Below are 16,832 nucleotides of genomic sequence, written 5' to 3'. Positions count from 1 at the left end.
AGAGGCGGCTTGCTGACCTTCAGTCTTTCACCTCTGTGGAGTGCTTGGCAGCCAAGTCCAGGGGTGGAGCCTGGGTCAGGCGCTATGGGAAGGGCTTGCCTAAAGTGACCACTTAAAACCCTGGTCCTCAGTTCTTGGATACCTGCCTGGAAATTGGCTGTCCTGTATCCAGTGACCTTGTAGGTGGACCAGAAAAGGACTCAAAGGGCCCTGGGCACTCTCCCACCCCAGGGCTCCTAATTTGCTCCTCCCTTGTCGCTTCTACTCCGCCCCTTAATGGCCCTAAACTTCCTGGGCGGGAATTGTTTGGCTTTTTCCTGCCCCAGTTTAGGTGGGGGTGGCTTTTGGCCTGAAGAGCAAAAATGGAGCCCAGGAGGGTAGCGCCCGGACCACCCAGCCAGGGCTCTGCAGTGGGCGCGGGGTCAGCCGCGGAGCTCGTGTACCATCTAGCAGGGGCTCTGGGCACTGAGCTACAGGAGCTGGCACGCCGTTTCGGACCCGACGCGGCGGCTGGGCTGGTGCCACTAGTGGTGCGGGCCCTAGAGCTCTTGGAAAAGGCCGCCGTGGGGCCGGCTCCGGACTCGGTGAGTCACCGGCTGCTCCTTTTACCCCCCGGCAGCCGGCAGGCCCTAACCCTGAGCCCCCTGGTCCCCAGCTGCAGGTGTCCGCACAGCAGGCCGAACTGGAGCTGCGGTGGCTGCGCGAGGAGAACCAGCGCCTCCGCCGGGAACTAGGCTCGGGGCCGCAGGGTGAGTGCGGGTCCCTCCGGAGCAGAGCGAGCTAGGGGCAGCCGGGGCCGCGCACCCCAGAGGCCGGTGGTGCTAAGAACACCCCTTCCTCAGAAGAGCGAGCGCTGCTGCGACAGCTCAAGGAGGTGACAGACCGACAGCGGGACGAGCTTCGGGCACACAGCCGAGATCTGCTGCGCCGGAGCCAGGAGACCGAGGCGGTGAGGGCGGGGGTGGACGGGAGCGCGGGGCGGGGCGGGGCGGGGCGGGGCGGGGCCGGGCCCCAGAGCTCCTCCCACTAGCTCTCTCGCGCCACCCCCAGCTTCAGGAGCAGCTGCAGCGTCTCCTGCTGGTCAATTCTGACCTGCGGCACAAGCTGGCCGCGGTGCAGACCCAATTGAGGGCGGCGCAGGACCGGGAGAGGGAGAGCCAACTAATTCGGAATGGCTCCCGCCAGCTGACTGAAGAACAGAGGCTGGAGCCCGAAGCGGCAACCCCGGATGACCCGGTGAGAGCCGAAGCGGAGTCAGGATACATCCCAGAGCTCACAGCATTCAGTCCTTGGTGGACCCGGCCTGGGTGTGCCAGGCAGCACTGAAGATACCCAGGATGTCAGAAGGCCGCAACAGACCTCCTGTAGCACCAGCCTTGTCCCCTAAGTTTTCCTAGCAGACATGCCCCCTAACTTTACTGTGAGCGCTGGGACTTAGGGGGAGCTAAGGGTGGCTCTCTGACCTTGCCCAGGTGGATGCTCAGAAGCAGCCAGAGCACACTCCAGAGGCCGTTCAGTGTGGCTTCAGCCGGGAGGAGCTTGAGCAGATCCTCCAGGAGCGGAATGAGCTCAAAGCCAACGTATTCTTGCTCAAGGAGGAATTGGCCTACTTCCAGCGGTGAGGGACCAGAAGCCAGGATGCCTGTTCCTGGCTACGGGTCACCCCACCTTATTCTTTGGATCATTTATAGATCAGCGGTGACATTTGCCAGTGTCCTGCTCAGGCTCTAGGAAGAAGTAAATCCCATAGTCCCTGCCCTTCTGGAACCTCATTCAAACAAGGCAGCACCAAGGGTCACCAAGCCGGACCAGCAGGCCAGAAGTAGGAGGGCCATCCAAGCTCAGTTCAGAGCTGTTGGCAATATAGAGCCTTCAGGTGTTTCCAGGGCGAACAATGAGCAGAGCTCAGCTACTTGACTGAAGCCTACTGTTGGCATTCCCACTTTGTTCCTCCTCCCACCCTCTTCCTTAGAGAGCTGCTCACAGATCACCGGGTCCCTGGGCTTCTGCTTGAGGCCATGAAGGTGGCAGTCAAAAAACAGCGGAGGAAGATCAAGGCCAAGATGTTAGGGACACCAGAGGAAGCGGAGAGCAGGTAAGACCCTACCTCCATACCCACTGAACGAACCCTTCGGACTGCTGCACTTCTGCTTCGCCTGATGGCCCAGCTTAGCCAGGCCCTGCACTCGCTGGGCTTGCTGTCCAGCTGCTGTCCTGGCCTCTGGAGCCCACTGCTCCCACCTGCCCTGGCTGCTGTGCATCCTGCTGAAGAGAGTGTTGATGCTGCTTCTCCATATCCTTGATTCCTTCCTTGGCTGGATCCCTTCACTAAAGGATGCGGTGCAGCCTTGTGAGGGGCTGTCTGCCAGGCCATAAAGGGAAAGCCTCATGGTATCCTGTGTCCCTTCAGTGTCTCCCCAGCCTGAGGCCATAGTATCACATAGGCCCTGATGTACAGCCCTTACTTTTATCTTAGTGATGATGAGGATGGCTCCTGGCTCCTGCTCTCCAATGACAAGGAAGATGTTCCCCTAAATCCTGAGTCCAGAATCCAGAATTTGTATGTTGGAGGAGCGGGTGGAAGGTGAAGGGGGGGCTTGCCTGGTACTTCTGCCCTTTCTTTCTACCCTTTCTTTCTGTTCCACTGCCTTTTCTGCGGGCCTCCCAAGATCTGTCATCCCCCTGCTTCTCTGCCCAACATGCCTGCTGTTCCCACTGACCTGCGCTGTCCTCCTTCCTCCAGAGCCCCCTTTTGACCTCTCTACCTCCAGCATCCTTGGCATCTCTACCTTCCTGGCTCAATGTGCCTCTCTTTGCTCTCCTTCCAGCTTTGGCTTATGGTATCGGGGTGAAACTGGGGGCCCTGAAGCTGAGACCAGCAACACAGCTCCCAGCAGGCTACAGGAAGGAGAAGAGGTCACACAGCAACCCCACCTAGAACCTTCAGGCAGCCTTCCTGCCCCCAGCTCCTGACTAGGCCTTCTCAGCTTTCAATGGATGTCTTGATTGGAGGGCTTCAGCTATATGAGAGGCCTAACTTTGGGTTCTGGCTGTGTATGGATGTGTGACTTCAAACAAAGATGAAGCTCTTCTCTAGACCTTGCCTGCACTGGGCATGATGGGATTTCAGCCTGGCTCCCTTTCTTGACATCTCTGTACCACACTGCAGAGCCAGAGGTAAAGGTATCTCTGAGCTCTGCTTTCCCCATTGTGAGACAGAGGGTTGCTTGCCTGTTTGTGCAGGTGACCAGTACAATAAATATCCATAGTACCCCTAAAAATGCTGTCTGTCAGTGGTCTGTGTTACCTCTGGGCCCTGCCAGGAGCAGAGGCATGGGGATGGTTCATTACAAGGTCTCCCTGACTCCCCACTGGGGGTGAGGACTGTCTCTTTGTTTTGGGAATGTGGCTCCCACCCCTTTGCCTGTCTGCAACACGTAGGGAGCCTGTGGCTCCAATCTTTTGGCCTCCTTCAGACTATGTTCACTTGCTTTTCACTATCAGTTGTATTTTCTATTTCATTTCTGCACACTTAGCTGCCTGCCCTCTCAGGGAGGTGCCTCATAGCAGCCCGCCCTCTATCCTGGCTTCCTCAGGAAAAGCCTTGGGAGGAAGCAGGGAGGGGGTTGGGAGCTGTGAGCAAACCAGGCCCTCCTAGTACACTGGCCGCCATGGGATTAGGGCTGCTGTTCCCACTGCTGCTGCTCTGGACTCGGGGGACCCAGGGAGCCACACTAGACCCAACTGGTCAGCATGTCTGTACAGGCAGCAGGTGGGTCCTGTGGGAGCCCGCCTGATCGAGATGGTGGCTGACTCACGTGGAGTCATTTTGGAACATAAAGAAGTGGGTGGGAGCTCATGGGCCTGAAGAAAGGGGGCCTAGCAGATGACAGGTGGCCAGGGCAGGTGGTGGGAAGGCCAGGGAAGGAGAAAAGAGGGTTTGGGGACATGGACACTATGACTCGTGGGCTATGACACCAGGGCTAGATTTCCAAAGTGGAACTGGGGAAGACTGCCACATCACAGCCAGCGTTGGTGACCCACACCATGGGGCCTGCTGTCCCCTTCTGCCCTCAGCCCCTCTGAGATCCAGTGCTGTCCAGGCTGGAAGCAGAAAGATCAAGAGTGCTCTATCCGTGAGTAGCCAGGACGGTCCCCGAGCCAAGGAAAAGGAAGGATAGGACCCAATGAGAGCCCTTCCTACTCTGTCACCCCCGACCCCGAGTCCACCCTAAGACACGTCACTGCTCTCGGGCACTAAGGGTGGCTTTGAAGGGGGTGAGAGGGTCAGGGGTGCCCCTTACTTCTTGGTTGCCCAGTCCTTTCTAGCCTGGGTTGGATGTTTTTCAGCCATCTGTGAGGGGCCTGATGCCTGCAGGAAAGATGAGGTGTGCGTGAAGCCAGGCTTCTGTCGATGCAAACCTGGATTCTTCGGAGCCCACTGCAGCTCCCGTGAGTTCCCATGGACGGGTGAGGTTGCTGGGCAGAGCTGGGTAAGGGGCAGGAAGTTGGCAAAGCAATTAGAGATGTAAATTTGGTAAGGCCAAAATCCCCTAAGCTTCGATGAGAAAAGGGGCTCAGAAATGGGAAGTGACCCTGGAAAATGCCCTGGCTGGCTGGTTTTACCCACAGCCACAGAGCCTTGCTTATCTGGCACCTTCACTTTAAACTCAGTAAGGACAAATAAAGCGGCAGGGAGGCGGGCCCTGTGAGCTCTGCTCTACCTCACACTTGAGTGACAGGTAGAGGGAGACTGGAACCAGGCTCTCAAGAAGGGGTGAGTGGCAGGGACCCCAAATCCCGATGCCAGTAATGGGGAGGGACGTGAATGAAATCCCATCCGCCTGTGAGACCCGGCACATCACTGTCAAACCGAGATCTGTGTTCTGGACTGTGAGATGGAGGATAAGCCAAGGCTGGGGGTTTGTCGTCTGAATCTGGAGCCCGGAAATGAGCTGAGTCCCAGGAGAAGAGGTTCTCAGGGTCTGTCCGTGGCTCCTGAAGATCAGGCCTGTGTCCTTCTCCTTGAAGAAGGGCCAGGGCAAAAACCCGTGTCCAGTCCTGAACCCACTGATCTCCCATTCCTAACCTCACAGGCTGTCCAGGCCAGTACTGGGGGCCCGACTGCCGGGAGATCTGCCCCTGCTATCCACGCGGCCAGTGTGAACCGGCCACCGGAGTGTGCCAATGCCAGCCCAGCTACTGGGGCAGGCTCTGTGAGTTCACCTGCAGCTGTGGCCCCCACGGACAGTGTGACCCGAAGACGGGCTTGTGCCGCTGCGACCCCGGCTGGTGGTCACCCACGTGCCGTCGCCCGTGCCAGTGCAACCCAGCGGCGCGCTGTGACCAGGCCACGGGAGCCTGCGTCTGCCCGGCCGGCTGGTGGGGCCGCCGCTGCAGCTTCAGCTGCCAGTGCCACACCTCGCCCTGCCTGCAGGACACCGGCCGCTGCACCTGCCTGCCGGGCTGGTGGGGGCCGGACTGCAGCCGCAGCTGCCAGTGTGTGCGAGGTCAGTGCAGCGGCGCTTCCGGCCACTGCTCCTGCCCTCCCGGCTTCCACGGCGCCCGATGTGAGCTGCCCTGCGGCCCTGGCCGCTATGGGGTACAGTGCAGAGAAAGGTAAGGGGAGCTGCAGGCAGAGGTGGGCAAGAAATAAGATGGGTACAAGGCTGGGGTGAAAGAAAAAAAACACCTTCATACATCTAGGTCTGTTCAAGCCTACTTCTTTCAGCCCATTAATGTGACAAAATACAAACCAGTGGACTGGGGAAACAGCTCAGGACTTAAGACTTGGTTGTACTGCTCTGTTAGAGGACCTGAGTGTTGTTCTCACGTTTGCTGTCCTCTGCAAGCTGGCACGCATATCACCACAGAGGTGTGTGTGTGTGTGTGTGTATGTGTGTGTGTGTATTAGAGCATGCCTTTAATCCCAGCTCTGATGAGCAGAGGCAGGTGGATCTCAGTGCATTTGAGGCCAGAGTGATTTACATAGTTCCAGGACATCCAGAACGACATAGGGAAACTCTGTCTCTGTCTCTCAGTCTGTCTGTCTATCTATCTATCTATCTATCTATCCCCTGTAATCCCAGCACTCAGGAAACTGAGGCAAAAGGATTCCCTGTGAGAGAATTCCCTTCATTTCTAGCCTGGTTTACTTAGCAAGTTCAAGCCAGGCTGAACTGCATAAGTGAGACTCTAAAAATAAATAATAGATAGATAGATAGATGATAGATAGATAGATGATAGAAAGATAGATGATAGATAGATGATAGACGGATAGATGGATAGATAAATGATAGATAGATAGATAGACAGATAGATGATAGATAGATAGATAGATAGATAGACAGACAGACAGATAGACAGATAGATAACCTGCAGCCCGTTGTGGTGGGGTAGGCACTTGGAAAGCAGAGGCAGAAGGGTCACACATTAGATGTCAGCCTGGGCTACAGACTGAGGTAGCACTGTTCTGTGTAGGATCAGTAGTAACAGAGTGGGCTGAGGGTCACTTTAATATCACCTTTGGCAACACAGCAAGTCTGAGGCTAGTCTGGCCTATGTGAAGACACTGGATGATTCCCCTCCCCACAAAGTAGCAAGAAGTTACATTTAGAACACAGAATGGGTCTGAGGATACAGACTGGCAATAGAGAGCTGGCCTGGCATGCGCTGAGCCCTCGGTTCAGCTCCCAACACCAGCAAGGTCTGAGAGCAAAATGTAGAGCAGACATTATAGCCTATAATACATGTAGTGAGTGTTTGGAACAGCCTGAGTCAAAGGTAACCAGGCAACACAAACTGCAGAATTGTAAGAATGTACTGTTATCTTTTTCTTTATTTCTTTGTTTTCTTCCTTCTTTGGATTGGTTTGGTTTTGGTGTGGGTTCCAATCTCATGTGGATTAGATTGACCTCAAACTTTCGATCCTCCTGCCTCTACCTTCCAAATGCAGGGATTGCTGGCATGTAGCACTGAAGCTAGCTCCTCCCTTTTCTTTGGTATTTTTGAGGCAGGTCTGGGACTCACTGTATGACCCGGGCCATCTTCCCCTCTGCTTCCTGAGCACTGAGATTTCAGGTCCAAGCAAGGACTCCCAGCTTTTAGTATTTTTTTTTTCCCTCCCTGAATGCTAGTCAAAATCAGCCAAACTGATTTTTTGTTTTGTTTTTTTAAAGTCAACATCTTTTTGTGTAGCTCAGGCCAGTGTGCACTTTGCAGAGCTCCTCCTGACTCTGCCCCCAGAGGTCTGGGGTTATGAACATGAGCCACCACACCCAGCTCAGCTAAACTGACTTTATGACCTCCTCTTCTCCCAGATGATTAAGCATCAGGAGAGAGGAATCGAGTACCTATTAGAATAAATGGAAAACTACGATGAGTTAATCCCAAAACTATTCTGATAAAATAATTCCTATTTTCTTTATATTTTCATTTATTATTTTTAATAATTTAAAAAGATCTTTATTTTATTTTATGCATGTGGGTGTTTTGCCAGCATGTGTGTCTGCACTGAATACCTGCAGAGTCCAGAAGAGGACACCAGCTCCCCTAGAACTGGAGTTACATAGCCCTGTAAGTCACCATGTGGGTGCTGGAACTGAACCCCATCCCTCCACGACAGTGGTTCTCAACCATCCAAAGCTACACCACAACAGTTCCTCACGCTGTGGTGGCCCCCACCATAAAATCATTTTCATTGTACTTCATAATTATAATTTTGCTACTGAATAGCGATGTAAATATTTGATGTGCAGGATATCTGATGTGTGACCCTGTGAAAGGCTCCTCTGATCCCCCAAGAGGGGTCATGACCCACAGGCTGAGAGCCACTGCTCTACCATGGCAAGTGTTCTTAACTATTGAGCTGTCTCTCCACCACCTATGTCTTCCTTCCTGCCTTCCTTCCTTCCTTCCTTCCTTCCTTCCTTCCTGTTTTTTGTTTTGTTTTTTGGGTTTTGTTTTTGTTTTTGTTTTGACATGGGGTTTCTCTGTGTAGTCCTGGTTGTCCTAATCTAGCTCTGTAGACCATGCAGATCCACCTACCTTTGCTGGGGTTAAAGGCGTGCACCACCACTGCCCAGCCCTATGTATTTCTTTTTGAGACAAGGTCTCATTATAAAGACAAGGTTGACTTCAGACTCACAGAGATCTGCCTGCCCTGCTACATTTTTCCGGTGCTGAAATTAAAGGCATGTGCCATTACAGCCATTATTATTTAACTTTTAGAAAGGCAGAGTCTTCGGGGCTGGAGAGATGGCTCAGCAGTTAAAAGCACTGGCCGCTCTTGCAGAGGACCCGGGTCAGCTCCCAGCACACACATGATGGCTTGAAATCATCAGTAACCCCAGTTTCAGGAGTGCTGAAGCCTCCTTGGTCACCAGGCACTCAAGATGGACATACATGCACAGATATACATGCATGTAAAAATACCCATACACATTTAAAAAAAATAAAAAGACCAGGTTTCCACTGGCTACTGCCAAGGCTGTACCGTGTGTGTTCGAGAAGAGTGAGTCTGTAGATTTTCCCGTTATAGTTAAACTAATGTACCTTACAAAAGTAAAAGTGAAAAAGGACAGGGTTTCTATCTGTTGCCCGGGCTAGTCTCAAACTCCTGTGCTCACGTGACTCTTCTCTCACAGCCTCCTAGGCAGTTTCTTATGTGGCCCAGCCCACAGCCACTCAGAGACTGTGTGGTATGGGAAGTGGAACAAAGAGAGGGGAGGAAGAGAGCTGGGGGGAGGGAGGTGAAGGGCGGGAGGGAAGTGGGCTGCTCTGGCTGTGCTGGCAGCTCCTGAACCCGGGGAAGGATGAGTCACAGAGCTGAGAGTCAGGAGTGAGATGGGAGCCTGTGATCCCTCTGAGATCAGAGATCACCTGTCAAACCTTTCCATGTACAACACAGAGAAACTGAGGCTCTGCCCTGAGGGGTCCATCTGGGGCGGGGCCCGGGTTTGTCCAGTGCTCTGAGTTCACAGTTGGAAGGTGTGGTGCTCAGTCTGACCCAGTGCTCCCATGGATGCTTTTTCTTGCCAGCTGTGGCCACTGTGAGCAGAATGCAACGTGCTCTCCAGTCACAGGCAACTGTGAGTCCTGCAGGCCGGGCTGGAATGGGACCCAGTGCAAGCAGCCATGCCCTCCTGGCACCTTCGGGGAGAGCTGCACTGAGCGGTGCCCCCGCTGCAGGCTTGGAGAGCCCTGTCATGTAGAAAGTGGGTACTGCCAGCGCTGTGACCCCGGGCGGCAGGGACGCAGGTGAGGGGCTTTGCTCAGAACACATTTCTCTCCTAGACCCCTCCTCTCAGCCGCTTTTTTTCGGAGAGCTTCCACTTTTGCAAAGTGCACATCCACACAGCTCAGGGACTGCTTCCTGGCCAGCGTGAGGGAAAGAGAAGGTTCTGAGGGCTCTTCTTTCCTTCTCCCTTCAGGGACCTGTAGTATGTCATCCACTTGGGTTTGGCTCCAGCTTCAAGGCCATGTAGACCTGAGCTTTGCTGCAGGGAGCCATGTCTGGGAACATGGGAGAGGCTGTAGGGCCTTCCTGTCCTCCCAACCTGAGTCCTGCTTCCCCTATGTGGCCCCAGGTGTGAGAAACCTTGTCCCCTCGGTACCTTTGGTGAGGGCTGCAGCTCCACCTGCCCGGCCTGTGGTCAGGGGACCTGCGATCCGCTGACAGGAGAATGTGTCTGCAGTGCTGGCTACTGGGGGACCAGGTAAGAACGAGGCCTTGGGGACAGGGGATTGTGGGAGGTGAGGTCAGGCCTCTGTGTGATGTTTCCTAAATTTTTCTCACTGAGCCTCCCTACTTCCCAGAAACCCTTTCTCCCACCCTGTAACCAAGAAGTTAGTTCTGTGTGGGGTAGCATCTTCTAAGGAAAGTCAGAGGTTAATCTAAAAGGACTAAAAAATAATGAGATTTTTTAAAACTAAAGAAAAAAAATAAAATACAAATTTTAAACATTTTATTTATTTTCATATTTATGTGCATTGGTGTTTTGCCTGCATGTATATCTGTGTGAGGGTGTCAGATCTTGGAGTTACAGACAGTTGTGAACTGCCATGTGGGTGCTGGAGATTGAACCTGGATCCTCCTGGGTCTTCTGAAAGAGCAGTCAGTGAGTGCTCTTAACTGTAGAGCCATCCCTTCAGCCCCCTAAAATGAATTTTTTTTAAGATTTATTATGTATACATTGTTCTGTCTGCATGTACACCTGCACGACAGAAGAGGGCACCAGATCCCACTATAGATGGTTGTGAGCCACCATGTGGTTGCTGGGAATTGAACTCAGGACCTTTGGAAGAGCAGCCAGAGCTCTTAACCTCTGAGCCACCCATCCAGACTCCTAAAATGAAATTTTAAAGGGAAAAAAAAATCAGGATAAAAAGAGGAGGTTGGTGGCTCGTTCCCATGAGGACTCCCCTCAGAAGTGGGACCCAGACCCCGCTGTGTCCCTCTAGTCCTTTGGGTAGCAAGCAGTCAGCAGCTCCAGCAGGCGTCCACCTAAAGGATAACACATAGCATCGAGAGGAGAAGACCTGTTTTACAAAGGAGGGGGTGGGGTAGAGGATCAGGGAGTTGGGCGCAGGGCAGGTCCTGGATACAAGGCATCTTGCTTCTGCCACATTAAGGCTGAGGAATGAGGGTTGTCACCCAAAGTCTCTACAGTGAAGCACTCTCAATACTGCAGGGCCACTTAGGATGTGACTTAGAAGTCAGAGGGTCACCTGGCAGGGGCTGGAGACAGCATCCAGAAATCTATTTTACCTTCCCCTCTGTGGTGCCTTCAGCCTGCCTTCCTATTACGTACCCCTAGCTGCAACAGTTCCTGCCCATCTGGCTTCCATGGAAACAACTGCTCTCTCCCCTGCCAGTGTCCAGAGGGGCTCTGCCACCCTGTGTCTGGAGCCTGCCAACTAGGTGAGTGGAGGGAGGATGAGGGAACATTTGGTGATTGCCGTGAGGCATAGGGGTCTCAGCTGAGGGGAAAGATGGGCATGCTTCAGGGATGGGGTCCTCAAAGGCTTGCTTATGTGACTGTCTCCTGTGTTCCTAGGCCGTCATGGTAGAAGCGCCCTCATTGCAGGCATCCTGGTACCTGTGCTGCTGCTCCTCATGGGGATCAGCTGCTGTGCCTACTGCTGCTCAACCACCCGACTGGACCCCAAGGACAGGTTAGCACTGGCCACTGCGTGTGCTCCTTTGAGGGTAGGAAGGGGTGAGCCTGCCACTCTTCGGTAGAGATGCTTGGCACAGACCGGAGCCTGGAACCACTTGTCTTCTTTAGAAGCCTTTGACAAGGAAGTGCCTGGGTCACGTGAACATGAGCGGGGGGGGGGTGGGGGGGGGCTCGGTAGTAGGGGACTCAGAGTCAAACCTGCAGCAGAAGGCTGAGCTCCTGACTACGCTGCAAGGGTGGGGGCTGAGGAGAATCCACACAGCTCAGCAGAGAAGGGACGAGGCCAGATCTCAAAGCGTCAGGAAAGTCTGAGCTGTGGTTTTGCAGAGGGCACGGCTAGAGAGATGCACTATGGAGGAAGGACCAGAGAGGCCCAGGAGAACGTGCCCATCTATTGTGTTCTTCTTCATATCTCCTGGCCCCCTGGACACTCACCACACCATGGAAGTTTGGAACAGGGAATGTGGTGGTGAGAGGACTGATTTCCTCGACTTACTGAGGCTCATGGCCTCTCAGCTGCTCCTGGCCCACACAGAGGCCCCGCCTGGCAGATGCTTTGCGTCATGCTATGAATCAAGGCCTGCACACGCTGAGCGAGGGTTCTGCTCCTGAGCTACACCCTCAGCCTTGTTTGCTTGTGTTTTGAGAAAATACCTCACTATGTAGCTCAGGCTGTCGTGAGCTGGATGTCTTCATGCCTTGGCCCCTCGAGTGCTAGGATTCCAGGAATGTGCCGTCATACTGGACCCTAATCCTTGGCTTTGGCCTCTGTGTTGTGGGGCACTGGGGCTGGAGGGGGCAGGGAAGCAGCCCACCCTGCTACCCCCAGAAGAAGGTGACAACTTGTCCAAAGGCGTCAGAGAACTCTGACAAGCTGGCAGAGTTTGGGGGTGGAGTAGAGTAGGGACAAAGGCAGGTTCCTGGGATTCAGCTAAGATGTCAGTCATAAGAGCTACATTTTTTGAGAAACCATTGCAGGTACCTAATTCTGGTACTTGATGCTGGGCCCTGCTAAAAGTTCTGTCAGATTTACAACTGAGGCCATGAGAAGGGAAATCAGAGCCAACATGGTTACTCAGACCTGACTGGCTCTGGAGCAGTGGCTTTCAACCTTCCATGCTGCGACCCTTTAATACAGTTCCTCATGCTGTGGTGACCCCAACCATAAAATTGTTCCTGTTGCTACTTCATAACTAATTATTCTACTGTTTTGTTTTGTTTTGTTTTGTTTTGTTTTGCATTTTTTGAGACAGGGTTTCTCTGTGTCGTCTTAGCTGTCCTGTACTCGCTTTGTAGACCAGGCTGGCCTCAAACTCATAGAGATCCTCCTGCCTCTGCCTCCCTAAGTGCTGGGGTTAAAGATGTGCGCCACCACACCCTGATAATTTTCCTACTGTTATGAATCATAATGTCTTTGGAGGTAGAAGTTTGCCAAAGGGGTCACAACCTCCAGGTTGAGAATGGCTGCTCTGGAGCCACGTTGCCTTCTATGACTTAGATGGTTCACTCCATAGTCTGGATTTTATTCCGTCATCAGCGCAGGCCGGTGCGGTGGATGTGGTCACCTGTCCCATCCTGCCAGCTGACACCGGCCCCTTAGGTCTCGTACCCTGATCACCCTCTTTCTGCCACCCTCTCAGGCCAGAGAGAAATGGAGCTGCCTTGTTCCGGATGAAGCAGCAGGTGTGGGGGGCCCTCACCAGCCTGGGCTCAGCACTGCCCTGTGGCTCCCTCAGCAACTACAAGCTCCCCTGGGTGACAGGTGAGTGGGCACTGGGCGTCAGGGTCAGGGTGCAGGGCCGAGACGGGCTGAGATTTCCCGTGAGGCCCCACACCTGACCTGGACCCCTACAGTTTCTCACCACGATCCGGAGGTGCCCTTCAACCACAGCTTCATCGAGCCGCCCTCTGCCGGCTGGGCCTCTGATGACTCCTTCTCTTCTGACCCCGACTCTGGAGAAGAGGATGAAGCTCACGCCTACTTCATGCCACCCCGAGAAGGTAGCCCCCAACAGCTTGTTCAGCCCGCTGCGGCAGATGGCGCCGTGGGTGCTCCCCCGGTGGGTGTGTGTCTGTGCAGTTTCTGCCTCTGAGAACAAGTTCAGAACGAAGCAGTGTCTGTCCTCATCAAGCCTGTAGTCTGGTGGGCGGTAAAAAGGTATACTATGCCAGGTATGGTGGTGCATGCCTTTAGTCCCAGCATTTGGGGGCAGGGGCAGGTGGATCTCTATGAGTTCAAGTTCAAGGCCAGCTTGGTTTACATAGTGAGTTTCAGACTAGCCAGAAGTATGCAAAGAGGCCCTGTTCCAAAATAAATGAATGAATAAATAAATAATAAAAATAAATAACAAGATATGTCACCAGACAATAGAGGACAGAATGGGTTATTGTTGCTAAAATTCCCTCCCGGGTTGCGGGGAGACATGAGCAATGTCTACCCTTTCTTCTAAAGTTAAGGTTCCAACAACAGACCTAGGCATGATGCCGCCGAAGCTCATTCTGGGAACCACGGAGTTTAGCGGGTTTTCATATAGCGCCCAGGCGAGGGGTTATTTACAGGGGCCATGTCAGAAAGCCTTTACTCACACGGATGCAACACCCAGCCATGTAATGTGTCCTCCTCTCCTGTGCACTCCCCAGCCTATATAGTCCAGCCCTCCCCAGAGGCCACATGCAGTAATGGCAGAGTTGCAGGTGGGCGGGAGGGCCGGACACTCAGGCGAGGAGCTCCTGACCCTCGCACCTCTCCATGAGGGGTTGGAAGCAGCCAGCAGCAGGTGGGAGAGTCTTTCTCCAAGGACACAGGTGACCACTCCACCCTGGCTGGTGCTTGGTTCGGAGGACAGTACAGCAGTCACGCTTTAGTGGAGCATATAGCAAAAGGAGGGACTCCAAAGCTACCCCTGCCCGGGGTCACTGGGGTGAGGACTGTCTGTTAGAGACACTGCGTTGAGTTCAGCAGGAGAAGCAGGGATTACCCGAGTGAAGATTAGACGGTAGCGACAGTGTTCTCGGAACGGTGTGCAGTGGTGCAAAGTGAGGAGGGGTGGGGAGAAAGGAGTGGAGGTGTCTACTGCGCCAGCCCCTCCCTTGCCTCCCTCTTTCTTGCCACATCTTGAGGCCTCTGGGAAGATTCTCCACGCTGGGTAGATGGATCAGAGCAGCGCACCCAGCCTTGCACAAGTTGTCTTCTCCCCTGACAGAGACGGTCCCTGTGACTCAAGAAGAGCCACCAGCAGCCAGCCTTCCTGGAGGCCCCTTCCCTTCCCCTGAGGATGCCTCCACACCATTTCCCATCCCACGCACCTCCAGCCTGGCTCGGGCCAAGAGGCCATCCGTCTCCTTTGCTGAAGGCACCAAGTTTGCACCACAGAATGGCCGAAGCTCAGCGGATCTCTCCAGCCCAGTACGAAAACCCAAGAGACTCTCCAAAGGTGCTCATCCGCGCCCTGAAAGCCAGGAGGCTGAGGAGTCTGCAGGCCTGGAGCAAGCAAACGCAGAGGGAGAGGCTCCTACGGCCACCAGCCCCAGAGATGCAGCTGCTAGTCACCACCAACTTCCCTGTGGGAGCCAGACAGTAGCAGAGTGTGTGGAAAGCGCTGATGGCGGTATCCAGGAGGGCTCGGGCTCCGTGGCTACGATCTATATGCTGGCAGGGACACCCCAGAAACCCGAGGGCCCCGTCTGGTCTGTCTTTCGTCATTTGGGAAACTGCCAGAAAGAGCAGGCAGCACCCAAGGTCAAGAGCGTCATCCCTAAGCCTTTACGCCGATCTCTGGGTCGGAACCAGGGCAGCCCTGGGCCTGGGTCAGCTCCAGGGGCTGTGCTTTCTAGAGTCATGGAGTCCACCGCAGTTAGGTCAGGGGAAGAATCCAGAGGTCAGGGCGATGGCACTGAGAGTCTGGGGACAGTCCAGGAGCCCGTCGCTGGAAACAGTTCCCAGAAACAGGGTTCCCAAAAGCAGGCCGAAGAGAAGGAGCAAGAGGAGCCCCTATATGAGAATGTCGGGCCCATGTCTGTGCCACCACAGCACTGAGGACCTGGAACTTGGTGAGTGGGAAAAGTGTGGATGGGGATGTGGGGACAAGGGGATACTGAAACTGCTATGGACCAGACCTGGCTTTGTGCTGGGAAATGAGGACAAAGCTGCGACAGACTACACCGGAACGATGCCCGGGAAGAGACAAGGGTTAGGGGCCACTGGCCACTGTGGGTCTGCCCAGCAGTGTCCCCAGGCGGGCCCGCAAGGCCTGGGAGAAGCTCTGCAAAACGGGGTCAGAGGAAGGAGATGGCTACAGGACTTTTCCTCTGCTGTCCTGGACTCTGTCCCGAAACTATTCTTTCCATCACTTCAAAACATATATATATATTTTTTTTTTCTGAAATGGAAAACAGCCTAAATGTTTGATGGTAAGGATTGATTAAACAAATATTTCTTTTAGAAAATTGATTGATTTATTTGGGTGGGGTTATGTGCCTTCCTGTCACCCCATGCGTCTGGGGATGGAACCCAGGTCTGGGACCCACGTGTTTCTAACCATTGAGCCATCTCATTAGCCGTTCTTGTTTTTGTTTTTTGAGACAGGGTTTCTCTGTGTATCCCTGGCTGTCCTGGACTCACTTTGTCGACCAGGCTAATCTCGAACTCACAGAGATCCGCCTGCCTCTGCCTCCCCAAGTGCTGGGATTACAGGCGTGCACCACCACACCCCAATAAACAGATACTTCTTATACCCGGTTTCTGCACAGCGGCTAAATATGTTATTCAGAAATAGTCCTTACGTGGGTCATGTTTCTTGGAGAGACAGCTTAGTCAGAACACTGACTGTTCTCCAGCAGACGAATGTTTGATTCCTAGCACCCACACGGTAGCTTACAACCTGGCCTCTGAGGACCCTAGGCATGAAGTTGCTTACAGGCCACACATGCTTGCAAAACACACACACTTATGAAATACAATTGAAATGTAAAAACCTGGTATGTGAGTGTGACGTAACTAGCAGGTTGGGGAGCATAGTGCAGTGCCTGCTCTTCCGTTGCTGTATTTTCCGTCTGGTGCTGGAGAGAGGGCCCAGGGTCCCACTCCTACCGTGCTCTGCCGCCAAAGTACATCACTGACCCCAACTTCTCATTTTTTTCTTAAGATAATTTTTCAAATGCCAGGCGGTGGTGGTGCACACCTTTGATCCCAGCATTTGAGAGGCAGAGGCAGGTGGATTTCCTAGTTTGAGGCCAGCCTGGTCTACAGAGTGAGTTTTGGGACAGCCAGGGCTACACAGAGAAACCTTGTCTCAGACCCTCACCCCCCCAAATTTAAGATTTATGTAGGTGAGAGTTTTGTCTGCATGTGTCTGTTCCCACGTGTGTGCCTGGTGCCCTAAGAGGTCAGAAGAGGGTAGTGGACCTCTTGGAGGTGGGGTTATAGACAGCTGTGAGGCACCCTGTGGGGGTGGGCAGCAAGCCCTGGGTTCTCTACGGCAACAAGCGCTCCTGACCACCGAGCCATCTCTCCACACGCCCCTTTGGGACCTTGCATTCCTGTGCATGCACCTTTTCTATGCATTTCTGGGAAGCTTACAGGACAGCTGCTGGGCTACTGGGTATGGCTGCTTTCTTGCTACCTTGTGGATTCCAGGTCATGAGGCTTTTGAG

General features: G+C 53.8%; 2 protein-coding genes across 5 annotated transcripts; both read left to right on the top strand.

The window, feature by feature from the left end:
• Nucleotides 1-174: 174 nt before the first annotated feature.
• On the top strand, nucleotides 175-3,281 carry Rilp (Rab interacting lysosomal protein). Of its 4 annotated transcripts, none has more exons than XM_060387300.1 (8): nucleotides 175-584; nucleotides 662-749; nucleotides 846-949; nucleotides 1,051-1,236; nucleotides 1,473-1,618; nucleotides 1,973-2,095; nucleotides 2,477-2,560; nucleotides 2,829-3,281. In XM_060387300.1, exons 1-8 carry the CDS (start codon nucleotides 363-365, stop codon nucleotides 2,971-2,973), a joined length of 1,098 nt encoding a protein of 365 aa, XP_060243283.1. In that variant the 5' UTR covers nucleotides 175-362; the 3' UTR covers nucleotides 2,974-3,281. The 4 variants fall into 4 exon arrangements, with proteins under 4 accessions (XP_060243283.1, XP_060243282.1, XP_060243281.1 ...); XM_060387299.1 differs by having other exon boundaries at nucleotides 177-584; nucleotides 843-949; XM_060387298.1 differs by having other exon boundaries at nucleotides 179-584; nucleotides 656-749.
• Nucleotides 3,282-3,431: 150 nt separating this feature from the next.
• Nucleotides 3,432-15,626, top strand: Scarf1 (scavenger receptor class F member 1). The gene is made up of 11 exons (XM_021633727.2): nucleotides 3,432-3,772; nucleotides 4,078-4,136; nucleotides 4,351-4,452; nucleotides 5,097-5,619; nucleotides 9,040-9,258; nucleotides 9,588-9,716; nucleotides 10,818-10,921; nucleotides 11,058-11,175; nucleotides 12,821-12,942; nucleotides 13,035-13,181; nucleotides 14,384-15,626. Exons 1-11 carry the CDS (start codon nucleotides 3,672-3,674, stop codon nucleotides 15,214-15,216), a joined length of 2,457 nt encoding a protein of 818 aa, XP_021489402.1. The 5' UTR covers nucleotides 3,432-3,671; the 3' UTR covers nucleotides 15,217-15,626.
• The last annotated feature ends 1,206 nt before the right edge of the window (nucleotides 15,627-16,832 follow it).

The sequence above is a fragment of the Meriones unguiculatus genome, chromosome 7 (genome assembly GCF_030254825.1).
Source record: "Meriones unguiculatus strain TT.TT164.6M chromosome 7, Bangor_MerUng_6.1, whole genome shotgun sequence".
In the NCBI taxonomy this organism is placed as follows: Eukaryota; Metazoa; Chordata; class Mammalia; order Rodentia; family Muridae; genus Meriones; species Meriones unguiculatus.
This window is presented reverse-complemented; position numbering and strand designations above follow the sequence as displayed.

Excerpts from the sequence above, each read along its gene's own strand:
- Rilp (XM_021633861.2), top strand. The coding sequence starts at position 363 with ATGGAGCCCAGGAGGGTAGCGCCCGGACCACCCAGCCAGGGCTCTGCA. Across the intron at positions 950-1,050 it reads GGAGCCAGGAGACCGAGGCG|CTTCAGGAGCAGCTGCAGCG; the intron begins GTGAGGGCGGGG and ends CGCCACCCCCAG. Across the intron at positions 1,237-1,472 it reads CGGCAACCCCGGATGACCCG|GTGGATGCTCAGAAGCAGCC; the intron begins GTGAGAGCCGAA and ends GACCTTGCCCAG.
- Scarf1 (XM_021633727.2), top strand. The coding sequence starts at position 3,672 with ATGGGATTAGGGCTGCTGTTCCCACTGCTGCTGCTCTGGACTCGGGGG. Across the intron at positions 4,453-5,096 it reads CGGAGCCCACTGCAGCTCCC|GCTGTCCAGGCCAGTACTGG; the intron begins GTGAGTTCCCAT and ends CTAACCTCACAG. Across the intron at positions 11,176-12,820 it reads CGACTGGACCCCAAGGACAG|GCCAGAGAGAAATGGAGCTG; the intron begins GTTAGCACTGGC and ends CCACCCTCTCAG.